This window comes from Diprion similis, chromosome 12 (genome assembly GCF_021155765.1).
Source record: "Diprion similis isolate iyDipSimi1 chromosome 12, iyDipSimi1.1, whole genome shotgun sequence".
Lineage (NCBI taxonomy): Eukaryota > Metazoa > Arthropoda > Insecta > Hymenoptera > Diprionidae > Diprion > Diprion similis.
In genome coordinates this window covers 13,081,167-13,095,138 of record NC_060116.1, presented here as the reverse complement: position 1 = coordinate 13,095,138, position 13,972 = coordinate 13,081,167, and the positions used below count along the sequence as shown (strand labels likewise).

Sequence of the window (13,972 nt, the reverse complement as noted above, 5' to 3'; positions counted from 1 at the left end):
TGCAATCAAGCGTAGAAAATTCATGTATACAATTTAATCAGAAATTGTTTCATTTTGCGTTTGAAAAATTAACACCGTTTTTTGGAATTTCTTGAAAGTCGTACCATTCGTTGACTGAAGAATGTTCTGAACTGTCAAATATTGTGACGTCACTACGGAGCACGTGCGCTCGCGCGACACAACTTCCTCGATCCTTCAACAGATGGATATTTGTCGTATAAGTATAAGTTGGTATAACCTCGTGCGTCAGTTCAGTTCCAGGTCATCGCTGCAACATAACCATGCGGCAGTAATAGTGCCCCCAGAACCCAATTCTTTACAATATCTCACTCTATATTTTCTACATTGATTAATCCTTTGAGAATAAAGTATCACATCATGGATCATTACAGTGCTCAGTTAATGGAAGACATAGTATTGGAAGACAGAAGGCCACCGAAAAGTAATAGGTGAGTCGAAGTGACACAGATTGACAGGTTGTAGGAAAGTATTTTCTACATTCCAACTATTGATGGATACATAATCTTTTATCTCTCCTATACATTCTTAAAGCAAAAATACTTCAACCAAAAAGCCAACCAAGGACTCTGGTAAAGTACAGAATGTTCCAAGGACCAGTGTGCCCACGCAACGAGCCCCTGATAAATCCAATAATGTGCCAACGAATCTTAAAGTTGAAATGCAAATGCTCAGAATTACTGACGATTCGGAAAGGCAACTTTACGAAACTTTGAAACATATATATGGCACTGTGAGTACATAGAGAAGTAGATCTAATTACGTAACTTAAGAGAATTTTTCGGAGAATGACACCTTGCTAATTGGTGATAATTTCTTTCAGAAATTTAAACTCGCAGATGCCTCGGAATTCAAGGACAAAAAATCAAACTTAGGCAAACAATATTGGATGGAACGTGGAAATTTAGTAATAAAAGGTGTTGTTGATTATTCTTCCAAAGAAAAAACCCCCAAGACTCATGAACAGATCACCAGACAATTTGCAACTTCGAAACTCGAAAGCTACAGGTTCGATGCCATTCAGTAAAACATGCTTTCGGTTTGCATATAAATTGGAGTTCAAATAAAATAGAGCAAATTGCAATAATTGATCAAGTCATTACCACAATTGAGATTTTATTAATATTGTCTAGTAGACCTACCCTACTACTATTCAAAATATTTATAGTCTGTGTCAATCACATGTATTATGGGTATAATGAGTCTGATAAGGCAAATATTGAAAATAATCTTTTCTAGACTTACGATAATATTTATAAACGGAGATGGGATATAATATTGTAATTATTGTTTCTAATTAATATACAGCTTTCACACATCACATTGCATCGAAGCATTGGAACATGCCAAAGGAAATTTAGGAAGTGCGTTAGAAATATTGTTTTCTAAGTACTATGGAGTAGAAAATCTACAGCGAAAGAATGATATTGAAAATATATCTAAAGACGAATTACTTGAAAGACAAGATGATGAAAAAATGGCTCTCGAGTCAATATATGGAGAGTCGTTTGTGGAAAAAATAAAAAATCGAATTTGGATAATCAACTTGAAACTAGACTATCTAGTAGAAGAAAAAAAAGATAAGAAAACGGTCTCAAAACCTGTCAAGATGGATAAGAATATTTGTCGTTTATTCGCTAGTGGAAATTGCAGGTTTGGTAACAAGTGTAAATTTGTGCACAGACAACCTGACGTCGTTCAACAAACTACACCAAAGGATGATGCTCTTTTTACTTTGGAAATAAGATTTCCAGATCGTACGTAAATACTTTTCATCTGCTGTACTATGTTCAAAAAATGTTACCATCTATATTTCAATGTGGTTCAATGATTATCCATAGCATACTAAGAGTTCTTAATTGTTTATAGATCTGATCTACCCCTACGATCCGCCATACTTTTATTTTTACAAGAATACGCCTCCTTACCCAAAGCTGAACTGTTTACGAATAGCAAGACGTCTTTACAACGAGGCATTGGAGCACTGTGAGGATGGTGCTCCCTCAATATTTTCAGCAGTATCTATATTAGAAAATGAGTTTGAAATCCAATCATACCTGGCACAAAATAAGGAACAATTCTTAGATAAAGATGATCCACTATTTCCTAAATCGATGAACAATGATCATGACCAGCATATACCGACACACTATGAAAAAGGGTCTACAAATAGACGAAACAGAGACAATATATCGTGGAAAGAAATTTCTAAACAAGATGATGAAATAAGAGTTAAATTCATGGAGAAGCAAAAGAGTCCAAGGTACCTGAAAATGAAGGAAGCTCGAAGAAAACTACCTGCTTGGTCAAAAATGAATGAAATCTTAGACACTATTCATGAAAGTCAGGTGACTGTAATTTCTGGTGAGACCGGGTGTGGTAAAAGTACTCAGGTAATTTTGTGCAATCAATAATACCAAACCGTTTTGTTATATACTTGCAATATATTTAAATTGAATTTTAAATTTTCGTTGCAGGTGCCTCAATTTTTACTAGACGATTGGATAATAAATAGATCAGAAACGAACAGAGAGCATGTCGAAATAGTTTGCACGCAGCCTCGTAGAATCAGTGCTATTGGAGTTGCGGAAAGAGTGGCTGCGGAACGAGATGAACGAATAGGAAACACTATAGGATATCAAATACGATTAGAAAGTAAAGTGTCTTCCGCAACGAGATTGACCTTTTGTACAACAGGAATCCTGTTGCAAAGGTTTTCAGGAGATCCAGATCTGTCTTCTGTGACGCATGTCATTGTAGACGAGGTACACGAAAGAAGTGCTGAAAGGTAATCAGGTAAATAGTTATTATCAGTGATTGGAAAATAATTTTTTCATGCATAATTCTCCACAAAGTGCAATCAGTTGAACACACCACGAATTTTTAATTTTTCCTCTCTAATTCCGATCACTAATTAGTAATTATCACAAACCATAAATTCAATACTTGAATCTCAACCATACCTGTTTATTCTGTATTTCTCACTCTATTCAAGATAATGAATTACAATCTTATTCTGGTTTGTAAGAAATAGCACGCTGAAATTTTGTTTCCAGTGATTTTTTGCTAATGTTATTGAAAGAACTGCTCTCGAAGAGGCCAGATTTGAAGATTATTCTCATGAGTGCCACCCTCAAAGCCGATACATTCTCAACTTACTTTGGAAATACTCCTACTCTGGATATTCCTGGAAGAACTTTCCCTGTTGAGCAAATTTTCCTAGAAGATATTCTGGAAAGAACTGGCTTTGTTGTTGAAGAAAATTCACGCTTTACTCGAAGGATCAGAGGCGGTTTTGAAAAATTAGAAACTGAATTAGAATCCGCTGATGTTGAAGCTATGGCTGGTGTCTACCCCAAAGATAATATATTAGATGAAAATCTGGTCCTAGCCCAACTCATGGCGAGATATGAAGGATATTCGAAGCAAACTTACAAGAATCTGTATATCTTGGATCCAGAAAAAATTAATTTAGAGTTGATTGAAAGTGTTTTGGAATGGATTGTCAACGGAGACCATGATTATCCAAGAACTGGTTCGATACTGGTACGCATACATGCTTTTCCATATTCATTAATGATTATATTTAGTGATTCAAATCATTCAATCTAGAACAACAAAACCAATGAAAATAAGTATAGTCTAACTTTCGAGTCTGATGTACCAATTTTGTTGAATGCAATTTGTTTTTATTTCATAGGTATTCCTCCCAGGTATTGCAGAGATAATGTCATTAAAAGACGCGCTGCATAACAATAAATCACTATCACCAAAAAGTGGAAATTTTATTATCGTACCGCTGCACTCTTCTCTATCTAGCGAAGATCAGAGCTTAGTATTCAAAAAAATGAAAGATGGTGTTCGAAAAATTGTTCTCAGTACAAATATAGCTGAAACGTCGGTAACGATAGACGATTGCGTTTTTGTTGTGGATACAGGAAAAATGAAGGAAACGAGATTCAATTCAAATCAGAATATGGAAAGTTTAGATATGTGTTGGGTCTCCCGAGCAAATGCCATGCAAAGGAAAGGACGAGCAGGACGAGTCATGCCAGGAGTCTCTATACATCTTTATACATCACACAGGTTTGATAACAGCAAACTTACTTACCTTTCTTGTAATTTAATGCTATATATTCAGAAGGACAAGTTTTTTAGTATCACTATTTTTTTTGCAATCATTCTAAAAATTGTTTCCACACATTCAGCAAAGTACGAATATGGGAATCATTCCACTTATCGAAATTGTTTCTGCAAGGCAAATATTAGTGATTTTATTTCAGATTTAAACATCATTTCTTGGGACAGCCGATCCCAGAAATACTGCGAATAGCTTTAGAATCTTTGCTGTTGCGAATCCAAATCATGAATAAAGGAAAAGCAGTTGATCTTCATGATATACTGGGTAAAACTTTTTTCTACATGTATGTAATTTCGCATAAAAATTATAATTGCTAATTTATATACACACAATTCTTTTTTCCAGGCAAAGTGCTGGAGCCTCCGTCCGAAGACAGTATTTCAGATGCAATAAAACGTTTACAAGACGTAGGAGCTATAGCTCCAGATTGTAGTTTAACTCCATTAGGTCACCACTTAGCTGCCTTACCCCTCGACGTTCGCATAGGAAAACTGATTCTTTTTGGAGCTATTTTCTGTTGCGTCGACTCGGCGTTAACAATTGCAGCCTGCTTGTCCCATAAAAGCCCTTTTGTTGCGCCATTTGACAAAAAGCATGAACTTGACGCCAAGAAAAAAGATTTTGCTACAGCAAATTCAGATCAGTTGACTATTCTGAAAGCTTACAAGGTGCGTGCTGTACATAAACACGAGCTATTGTGTCAACTGAGCTCAAAATTTCGGATCTTGATCATAATTGGTTTTCTGTTTCAGAAATGGCTAGAGGCTTGTTCACATAGCTCATATGCGGGTCAAGTCTTTGCTAAAGAGAACTATCTATCCACGAGAACACTACAAACATTAGCTGATGTTAAACATCAACTTTTAGAACTTCTGGTATCAATTGGATTTGTTCCAGTTGATGTCGGAAGACGACGAACAGGAGAAGACAGGATCTTGGAAATAACGGGACCAGCAATGAACTCAAACAACGAAAATTATAAATTGCTACAAGGGCTCTTGTGTGCCGCATTGTATCCAAACGTAGCCAAAGTGTTCACACCAGAAAAATCATTTCAACTACAATCAGCCGGCGCTGTACCAAGACAGCCCAAACCAGAAGAGTTGAAGTTCAAAACTAAAGATGGATATGTAAACGTACATCCTTCTTCAGTCAACTTCACAGTTGGCCACTTTTCTAGCCCATACCTAGTTTTCCAAGAAAAAATTAAGACGAGCAGAATATTCATAAGGGAAATATCAATGGTACCAATGCTGGCATTAGTCTTGTTCTCTGGCTATGGTATTGATATAGAGCTACACAATGGAACTTTCATTTTATCACTAGAAGATGGCTGGATAATGTTTAGCGTTGAATCGCACAGGGTATGTGAATCCTTATGAATATTTTCAGAGATCAATGGAGAGTAGTTACGCCAAATCAATACAACTGGTTAAAAAAAGCAAACCAATTAGTAATTCACTGTACTAACAACCCTTATTTCGTAGGTCGCTCAACTTTTGCAACGCATGCGAGTTGAACTGGTTAAACTTCTGGAAGAAAAGATGCAGGACCCTTTATTGAATCTGGTTCACCACTCGAAAGGGAAAAAAATTATACAAACCATCGTGAATATAGTAACCAGAGACTAGACGTTCTAAGTATCAAATAAATTATTTTTAATAATATTCCTCTCGTTCACCTTTAAAACCGTTTAATTGATTTTTAAATTGACTTTGACTTTGATTTTCTGAGATTTCACGAAATTTGATTATGCTCATTCAACATATCTATACCCACTCAAATGGATCGTATTTGTGTCATAGATCTATACACTCTTATTTTGCAGAATTAAAACTTATGGCAATTATTTGACACTATGTCCTAAAAGTGTAAAAAGGTGTTGTAAATATTCAACAACGTTATTTATACGGAACACTTCAAAAATAATAATGAACAGTACATCAAATAATTCAGAGATAAATATATTTCTATGTTTACAAAAAACAAAAAAAAAAATAATGCGTCACTGTAGTTATTGCTGGAGTTCCATTTACTTCTAATTATTACCTCTGAAATCATTATAGTGTCCATGAATAATGGAGTGGTATGTGGTTAACAAACCAACGTATGGGATGATGAATATTGATGTAAAGTTTATTAAATCTTCAAGCATGTAAGCTAATACATGGTACTTAGAACTACACAGATGGCGGAGGAGGTGGGGGAGGAGGAAGAGGCGGTGGTGCCCAAGACATGTGAGGGGGTGGATATGGATTAGGTCTATAGAAATTCGCTCCATAATTCGGAAAGTTGGGCCGAAAACCCGGTGGTTGGCCAAAAGCATATTCTGGATTTGTTGGAGGAAACATATTACTTTGTTGGTAGGGATTATTATATGGATTACATTGATACTGACCAGGATTAAATGTGTTGGGGTGGCTGTATCGGTGAGGGGAAGGTTGATTAGGTGGGTGAGTTGTATTTTGTAAGTTGGGCGAATTTTTAAACGATGGCTGACAATTGTTGGAGTTCCATCGAGGCGTACCATGGCCGAAATTTTGATTTGGTGAGGAGTTACCATAGTTTTGAGACCTCCAGTCAGTGCCCCAAGGATTTCGATGCCGTTCTGTAATAAGCATGTTAATGAAATTTCGTACTATTTTTTATGCCATCACATTAACTCGAAATTAGCTACCTTTGTCAAGAAGGAGATTTACGGATTTACTAAATCATATTTACCGGGGCATTGGCGTTTTTGTGGGATCACCTCACCATCAGAGTTCCCTTGTCTATCCACCATTCCTGGCTTGTGACGCTGCCTTTGTCTTTGCAGCTGATTATAAGCTCGTTCCTCTTCATCATCCGAAAATTCTGGAGGCTCAATATCGTCTTCCCCGGAAATATCAATACCTTTCAGCCTAGAAAGAGTTGTGAATACTCATTTTCAAATGTTCACTAACTGACTCGGCTATCGAGTGCCATATACTGACGTACTGTGATGTAAAATTAAGAGACAAATATTTACTTGACTAATTCGTGAAGGAAGACCAGAGATGTGTGCTCAGTGTTTGGAGAGTAATATACTTCCATCCCCACAACAATCCCTGATTGTCGAATATGTTCTTCGCTGTTGAATCGAACACAATATTGAGGATCAGACACCTGACCAAACACATCGAACACCTTGCCAAGAACTCTGTGGCCTTTTTCAAGAAATAAAATTGAATCAAGATTTAGAGTTGGTTTACCAGAAATTGGTCGTACTATTACCAACTGCTCTACAAACCCAGTGACCTAGAGGCGTAGAAAAATTATGAGTTCACAAAAATAAAAAACACATCTGTTCTATCTTCTGTCAATAATAGAAATATTTACCTCGCCTAGGCGGTCACATGATCCTTCAGGTACTGTAATTTTCAATTCTTCGATTGGCGGCAAATCCTCAAACTCACTTTTAGTCTTTTTGACTTTTGATGATTGAATTTTACTGATCTGTTCAGGACTACAATGTCACAATCAAATATCACAAAGAAAATTTTATCCAGACAAACTGCAGTATTCGCTAATAAACAACTGCTCATATCACATAAGGAATATTTAGAAATGTCTTACCTGTCCACAAATTCGTTATCACTATCACTGTCAGTTTCTGTGCTATCATCGCTATCGCTGGATTCAGTATCACTATCTGTATCTTCGCTTACAGAGTCGTCGTTCATAGACTTGGTTCGATACTGCGTGTTATTTTGTCTCAGAGTGCCACGGTCATCGACAATGGTAATTACCTCACATGGCGAGGGTGGTCTTTCATCATTTTCGTCTGAATCAGAACTTGCATATTCTTCTGCTAAACACGATAAGGAATTAACGACGTTAATTACCTCTACTTTGCAAATACCATCCCTAGAGTTTAAAGTTGCCTGAGTTTTTATGGAATCCGTTGAGGCTGGTTTCTCAACACTTTTGTCATTTAGCATCAACTCATTTTGATCGATATTTTTCATCGCAACAGGCCGATCATTCTGTGGTTTTTGAGCAGCCAGTTGATTAGGCAAAGCAATCAAATTTCCTGTCCGAGCTGCGTGTCTTTCTGGTATTTTCAGAGTCTCATTCTCAACAACTTTCAAGAATTCCACATCATCTTTGCTATCACGTACGTTAATCTGAGTTTCGTCAGTGATGGCATTGGGCTCGACAGAATCATTTTCTAATTTTATACCCGAGCTGTCAGTCTCCGTTGAATCATTCTTCATATTTATTTCCAACGAATCCTCAACCAATTTTATCGGGTCTCTGATTTCATATTTCTCTGTGACATGCTTCATGTTAGAATATACAATTTTTATATCATCTACAGTGTCTCTTACATTTGCTTCACAGAGATCCATGTTGCTTGATTCTGAGGTTAGAACTCCTTTCCGCTGATTCTCAGTGTCGCTAACTCCCTCGGAAGACATGATATTATGATTTATTGGTAATTTACGTAGAGAATCTTTTCATATGCGAAACTAATTGATCGCTAATGATGTACACATCGCTGAAAGTTTAAAAAAATACTTTGAAATCTTTATTTTAGGTTATTACAGGATGTATATTTACATTACAAAACACGTGCAGTAACCTTTAGTTGCTTTCCACTCCCTCTAACCCGGTATTTTTTAACTTCCAGCGAGGTTCTTCAACAATTTGATAGATGTCGGTATTGTTTTATTTTGTTGATGTTAGTTTTGCTTGGGAAAAATCGCACAAGTCAACTTGGTTATAATTATTCCATAATACGTTTAAATTTTCACCTATCCTGATAAATCAACACGAATATGAAAGACACGGCACACAGCATGTCGACAACTCCGAATACTGAGGCTGTTCACGGTAACGGGGAGGTAATTGGATCGTGATAATTATAGCGAATATGAAGGTTATGATAATGTTGAAATTTTTTGTTTAAAAATTTGGTGCTATTTATTTCAATTAAAAATTCGTACATTTAGTTGATACAATCCTTAACTGAATAACCACATAACGTATAATTGACTTGTTTTAATTGATGTTTTGTTCAGGCCTTGCCAGTGGAGGAATCACCTGCCAAACTAAAATTAAGAGGGTGGCTGAATCGTCACCTTAAAATCAAAATGACAGATGGCAGAGTCTTGACGGGGGCTTTTTTATGTACAGATCGTGATGCCAATGTTATTTTAGGCTCGTGTTCGGAGTTCTTGTCAGAAGAACACACCGAAGCTAGAGCCCTGGGTCTTGTTATGGTACCAGGTCGACACATTGTAACAATTCACTTAGACGCATAATTCATAATAAATATAAGAATAAACCATTCTACATCTGTACATCAATCAATTAATCAATAACACTGTCTTACGAGTCTCTTACAAATATAAACATCCAGCAGACTGAGTAGTCAAACCTAAAGACTGTTGTCTGCAAAGTTTTTTTGAATCGTCACAGCCCTCGGGTCGATCAGAATGACGGTTTTTTGATTGATATTCTGACTGATCAAAACTCTCATCCTCGGTCAATTTTAGTTTTTATTCGACGCCTGTGTTTCTATAACTTTACTTCGCAGCTACGAGACGCCATTAGTAAACGTGTAAACAAGTGCTGCGTGACACGGTAATTGACAGAAGCAGAACCCCAAAAGTCGTCGTGGCGTGAAATGTCAGTGTAAGATTTCACGGTGATAAAATACCGTGAAGATCTAAACATCTTTGTGCAAGCGAAGTGTTAAGATGCACGACGCCTACGAAGCTTCACCTCTCTTAAAATTGACAGTTCAGATTGAATCAATTACTGCTTACGGTAATTAGCACCAAACATAACCTCAATTCTTCTACGCTCTGAGTGAAATACCTGTGCAGTATTCTAAATTGCATACATACATGATTATTGCTTCGAATTACCCGTGAAACGCTTTACTTACAGATGATAATTTACTGATCGGTACTAGACAGGGACATTTGTTAATGTACAGTGTTCCTCCAAAGTCAAACGATAAACAAGAATTACAATTGCTTCGTTATGGTAAAAACTTTAGCAAAAAGCCTATTTTGCAAATTGAAGTTGTACCGGAATACAACTTGTTGATACTTTTGACCGGTGAGTCAAATAAAGAAATTAAAATTTGAATTTTTAAGTGCCAATAAGGCAATAACAATGTTTTGAAATCAATGTTTCAGACAACATCATTTGTGTACATGACTTGAATTCTGCAACAATCCCCCAAATATGTCAATTACAAAAAACGAAAGGTGCGACGCTCTTCGTGTTGGATGTCCAACGTACTCAGAGCTCAACAAGTGAAAAAGATACAATCGTTCGCCTGTGTGTTGCTGTCAAGCGAAAACTGCAATTGTACGAGTGGAAGGTCGATCAATTTATAGACTTTAGAGACGAATTAACTGTTCCTGATATTCCTCGAGTCTTGTCGTGGTACGAAACAAGTTATTAGATTGTAAAAGAAACAGCTTGAGCAGCAATCGGTTGTATGTCTTATTCAAATCTGCTGTGAATATTCTATACTGTAGGTGCGGAGAAACTGTGGTTTTGGGATTTCGTGGATTGTCCTATGTACTCTTGGATCTAGATGGTACCAGCAAGGAATTATTTCCAAGTGGGAAATCTCCTGAACCTGGGATAACAAAATTGTCAGATACATCTTTTGCTTTGGGAAAAGATTCACAATCAATTCTTATGAATACAAAAGCAGAATTGGTTCAACACAACTCTGTCAAATGGGCAGATTCACCTAGTGCTACAGGTATCAATAATTAGTAAACCAGTGTCACTTATATAAAATTCATACCGAAATATTAAAGAATATCATAATGTATGAATATTTATTTTCTAGCCTGGGATGATCCATTTCTCATGGGTATAATTAACGATACTTTGGAAGTTTATACCTTGGAAGGTTGTTTACATATTCAAACGATTCCAGAACTCAACAAAGCTAGATTATTGTGCAGATGTAAAAAAGGTCTTGTTTATGTAGCATCAGTTAGCCAAGTTTGGTGTGTGAATGCCGTGGAGGTGACGCATCAGATTCGAACACTTCTTGAACAGAATCAGTTTCAGCTGGCTTTAAAATTAACTGTGAGCATATCACTTATTATTGAAGAATTTATCAAATAATTTTTTAAATAACCAATGGTCACGATAAATTAAATGCTTTCAGCACTTGTCTGACATAACGGAAGAAGAAAAAGCAAAAAAAACGTGGAAGATACAAACGTTATACGCCCACTATCTTTTTGCTAATAAAAAATTTGCCGAGTCTATGGAGCAGTTTTTCAAATCAGGTACTGATCCGTACGAAGTAATTAGACTCTTCCCTGATCTGGTTTCCCAGCCGACTAATGCCAATGAAACCAGCGAACAAGTTACAACTGCACCAACATTGCAAGACCGTGATTTGGAACAAGGCTTGCTTGCCTTGATTAAGTTCTTGACAGAAGTGAGACACAAATTAATGGGTGATACGCAAGCAAAAGATAAAGAAAATGAGAAAAATAATGATAAGGATACAATGAAAGGAGAGAAAACTAAGAACATAACAGCTGTAGCTACAGAGCAGCTTTTAAAAATCATTGACACAACATTGCTCAAATGTTACTTACAGGTAAATAGCAATTTTGTATTGCTTAATATTTTGAATCTTCTGGATAAAATGCAGTCTTCAATCTTACAATAAATTACACTTACAGACAAACGATGCCTTGGTAGCGCCACTGTTGCGTTTAAACCATTGCCATTTAGCAGAGTCGGAGAAAACTTTACTGAAATATCAGAAATATCCAGAATTAATTATATTATATCAAACAAAAGGTCAGCATAAGAAAGCATTGGAGTTGCTTGAAAAACAATCCAACGAAAGTGATTCGAGCCTAAGAGGTACTGAACGAACAATTCAATACTTACAGCACCTAGGTAAAGACCATATGGATTTGATTTTGAAGTTTTCTGGATGGGTTTTGGAACAGGACCCAGAACAGGGCCTCAGAATATTTATGGAAGATGTGCAGGTACTAAGAATCAGTAACATACCCAGATTTTCATTTACCATATATTCTATGGATCTGTTAATAATGAAGCTTCCTGCCTCTATTTTACTAATTTGTACATATTTAATATCGACAGGAAGTTGAACATTTGCCACGTCCCAAAGTATTGGATTATCTTTTACGTTGTCACAAAGACTTGGTGATAACGTACCTGGAGCATGTGGTTCATTTTTGGATGGATAATAATCCTCTATTTCACAACGTCCTGGTACACCAATATAAAGAGAAGTGTTTAGCAGGCTTGAATCCAAATGCTTCACCGGCTGAAAAGCAGAATGTTCAGCATCTTCGACAGAAACTACAACAATTCTTGGAGAAGTCAACTCATTACACACCAGAGACGGTCCTAGTTCATTTACCATTTGATTGTCTATTCGAAGAACGCGCGATTATCTTAGGACGATTGGGTCGTCACCAGCAAGCCATCTCCATCTATGTAAACTTATTAAACGATGTCCCCAAGGCGATTCAATACTGCAGTAATGTATATGCAAAATTCGAAGGTTGGTATTACCTGTATGAATAATAAAAATATTTGTTCTAGTGATAAATGTGTGTTGAAGGTCAGAAAAATTCAGAAAAAGGGAAACACCAGGACGGGGCTGACGAAGTCTACGTTACTCTGATCAAGCAACTGTTGAAGCCGGACAACGAAGCTGTTTTGGTAGCTACTGGTAAACCTCTATCATTTTCGAGATTCGTATTGTGTTGCATAAATTTTTTTTAAAGTCACGCTTTCAATTATACCTGTTGGTAAACTCATTTCATATTGCAGGGTGCACTCCAGAGAACCGAAGGATAGCTCAACCTGACTTGGAAACAGCATTGGAAATGCTTGAGGAACATGCTGCAAAAATTGAACCCTTGAAAGCCTTAGAGGTTTTGCCAGATAATGTACCAATAGGTCGGATAAGACATTTCCTTGAGGCTAGCTTGCAGAATAATTTGAATGAACGACGAAGAACGCAAATTCTGAAAGGCTTGCTTTACGCTGAACACCTCCAGGTACAGGAGCAAAGAATGCATTATGAGTCCCAGAGCATTCTCCTAACGGAATTCAATATTTGTCCTGTGTGCAAAAAACGTTTTGGAAATCAAAGGTAAACCATTTTAACATTTATTTTAAAAGATTTTTTAATTCGTAAACCGATCCATAACTGTGATTATAGCTGAATGATTTTTGCATGTGTCTTTAAACTTAATAGAATCAGTTACGTTGATTGATCCATGGTTGCTATATAGTCCAAGACCATAGGAATTACAAATTTTTTAGCAGTATTTTTCACTTTTTTCTAAACTAGTTTTAATCTTTTTTGTTCACAGTGCATTTGCAAGATATTCCAATGGTGATATTGTGCACTATTCGTGTCAGGAGAAAAAGGCGTGAAATATGTGAAAAGTATATGTATATAATTTTACATTATCTAAATCAAACATTTATATATACTACGATATTATAATCCGCAAGTAAACGTGCAAAGGTATTGAAGACACAGAATCTATTATTGCATATATTATCTATGAATTTATTTGACGAGTTTCAATGTAAACGCATATGCTCGGCTGATAAATCTTGGGCTTCTGAATCTACTATATTTATATAACAGCTGCCAGGCCTGTATCTGTATAATCCAAAGGTGCAAATGCACCGAATGAATCAGTAGCAATGTAAATGATCAGTAAATTAAATATCTACCAACAGTTTGGTTATAAAAATGTTTTCTTTCAGCCGAGTCACTCTCATTCCTAGTGTAGGGTA

The 13,972-nt window shown here is 36.4% G+C and overlaps 4 protein-coding genes and 1 long non-coding RNA gene across 9 annotated transcripts in view; 3 read left to right on the top strand and 2 right to left on the bottom strand.

Moving 5' to 3' along the window:
- The first annotated feature begins 241 nt into the window (after positions 1-241).
- Positions 242-6,085, top strand: LOC124412866 (putative ATP-dependent RNA helicase DHX57). Of its 4 annotated transcripts, XM_046893048.1 has the most exons (12): positions 248-449; positions 553-751; positions 842-1,026; positions 1,327-1,775; positions 1,888-2,411; positions 2,496-2,806; positions 3,075-3,564; positions 3,719-4,104; positions 4,302-4,423; positions 4,505-4,827; positions 4,912-5,523; positions 5,647-6,085. In XM_046893048.1, exons 1-12 carry the CDS (start codon positions 379-381, stop codon positions 5,788-5,790), a joined length of 3,816 nt encoding a protein of 1,271 aa, XP_046749004.1. In that variant the 5' UTR covers positions 248-378; the 3' UTR covers positions 5,791-6,085. The 4 variants fall into 4 exon arrangements, with proteins under 4 accessions (XP_046749007.1, XP_046749004.1, XP_046749006.1 ...); XM_046893051.1 differs by lacking the exon at positions 5,647-6,085 and having other exon boundaries at positions 242-449; positions 5,057-5,252; XM_046893050.1 differs by lacking the exons at positions 248-449; positions 553-751 and having other exon boundaries at positions 836-925.
- On the bottom strand, positions 3,391-8,688 carry LOC124412868 (H/ACA ribonucleoprotein complex non-core subunit NAF1). Its single transcript, XM_046893055.1, has 6 exons — positions 7,754-8,688; positions 7,517-7,643; positions 7,167-7,435; positions 6,881-7,059; positions 6,267-6,767; positions 3,391-3,405 (listed from the first exon to the last, which is right to left on the bottom strand). The coding sequence occupies exons 1-5, from the start codon at positions 8,596-8,598 to the stop codon at positions 6,340-6,342; spliced, it is 1,848 nt and encodes a 615-aa protein (XP_046749011.1). The 5' UTR covers positions 8,599-8,688; the 3' UTR covers positions 3,391-3,405; positions 6,267-6,339.
- Positions 4,639-13,972, bottom strand: part of LOC124412870 — a 17,132-nt gene continuing 7,798 nt past the window's right edge. The window contains exon 4 of the long non-coding RNA XR_006929828.1: positions 4,639-4,650. This is a non-coding gene — a long non-coding RNA (uncharacterized LOC124412870). The remainder of the gene's footprint in view (positions 4,651-13,972) is intronic.
- LOC124412869 (N-alpha-acetyltransferase 38, NatC auxiliary subunit) lies at positions 8,853-9,483 on the top strand. Its single transcript, XM_046893056.1, has 2 exons — positions 8,853-9,024; positions 9,202-9,483. Exons 1-2 carry the CDS (start codon positions 8,959-8,961, stop codon positions 9,442-9,444), a joined length of 309 nt encoding a protein of 102 aa, XP_046749012.1. The 5' UTR covers positions 8,853-8,958; the 3' UTR covers positions 9,445-9,483.
- On the top strand, positions 9,731-13,921 carry LOC124412867 (vam6/Vps39-like protein). Of its 2 annotated transcripts, none has more exons than XM_046893053.1 (11): positions 9,731-9,952; positions 10,076-10,249; positions 10,330-10,582; positions 10,678-10,910; positions 11,001-11,245; positions 11,328-11,771; positions 11,857-12,174; positions 12,290-12,716; positions 12,777-12,887; positions 12,989-13,218; positions 13,537-13,921. In XM_046893053.1, exons 1-11 carry the CDS (start codon positions 9,883-9,885, stop codon positions 13,561-13,563), a joined length of 2,532 nt encoding a protein of 843 aa, XP_046749009.1. In that variant the 5' UTR covers positions 9,731-9,882; the 3' UTR covers positions 13,564-13,921. The 2 variants fall into 2 exon arrangements, with proteins under 2 accessions (XP_046749009.1, XP_046749008.1); XM_046893052.1 differs by having other exon boundaries at positions 12,989-13,313.

Excerpts from the sequence above, each read along its gene's own strand:
- LOC124412866 (XM_046893048.1), top strand. The coding sequence starts at position 379 with ATGGATCATTACAGTGCTCAGTTAATGGAAGACATAGTATTGGAAGAC. Across the intron at positions 450-552 it reads AGGCCACCGAAAAGTAATAG|CAAAAATACTTCAACCAAAA; the intron begins GTGAGTCGAAGT and ends ACATTCTTAAAG. Across the intron at positions 752-841 it reads TGAAACATATATATGGCACT|AAATTTAAACTCGCAGATGC; the intron begins GTGAGTACATAG and ends AATTTCTTTCAG.
- LOC124412868 (XM_046893055.1), bottom strand. The coding sequence starts at position 8,598 with ATGTCTTCCGAGGGAGTTAGCGACACTGAGAATCAGCGGAAAGGAGTT. Across the intron at positions 7,644-7,753 it reads GATAACGAATTTGTGGACAG|TCCTGAACAGATCAGTAAAA; the intron begins GTAAGACATTTC and ends GTGACATTGTAG. Across the intron at positions 7,060-7,166 it reads TTCCTTCACGAATTAGTCAA|GCTGAAAGGTATTGATATTT; the intron begins GTAAATATTTGT and ends AACTCTTTCTAG.
- LOC124412869 (XM_046893056.1), top strand. The coding sequence starts at position 8,959 with ATGAAAGACACGGCACACAGCATGTCGACAACTCCGAATACTGAGGCT. Across the intron at positions 9,025-9,201 it reads CTGTTCACGGTAACGGGGAG|GCCTTGCCAGTGGAGGAATC; the intron begins GTAATTGGATCG and ends TGTTTTGTTCAG.
- LOC124412867 (XM_046893052.1), top strand. The coding sequence starts at position 9,883 with ATGCACGACGCCTACGAAGCTTCACCTCTCTTAAAATTGACAGTTCAG. Across the intron at positions 10,250-10,329 it reads CTTGTTGATACTTTTGACCG|ACAACATCATTTGTGTACAT; the intron begins GTGAGTCAAATA and ends TCAATGTTTCAG. Across the intron at positions 11,246-11,327 it reads AGCTGGCTTTAAAATTAACT|CACTTGTCTGACATAACGGA; the intron begins GTGAGCATATCA and ends AAATGCTTTCAG.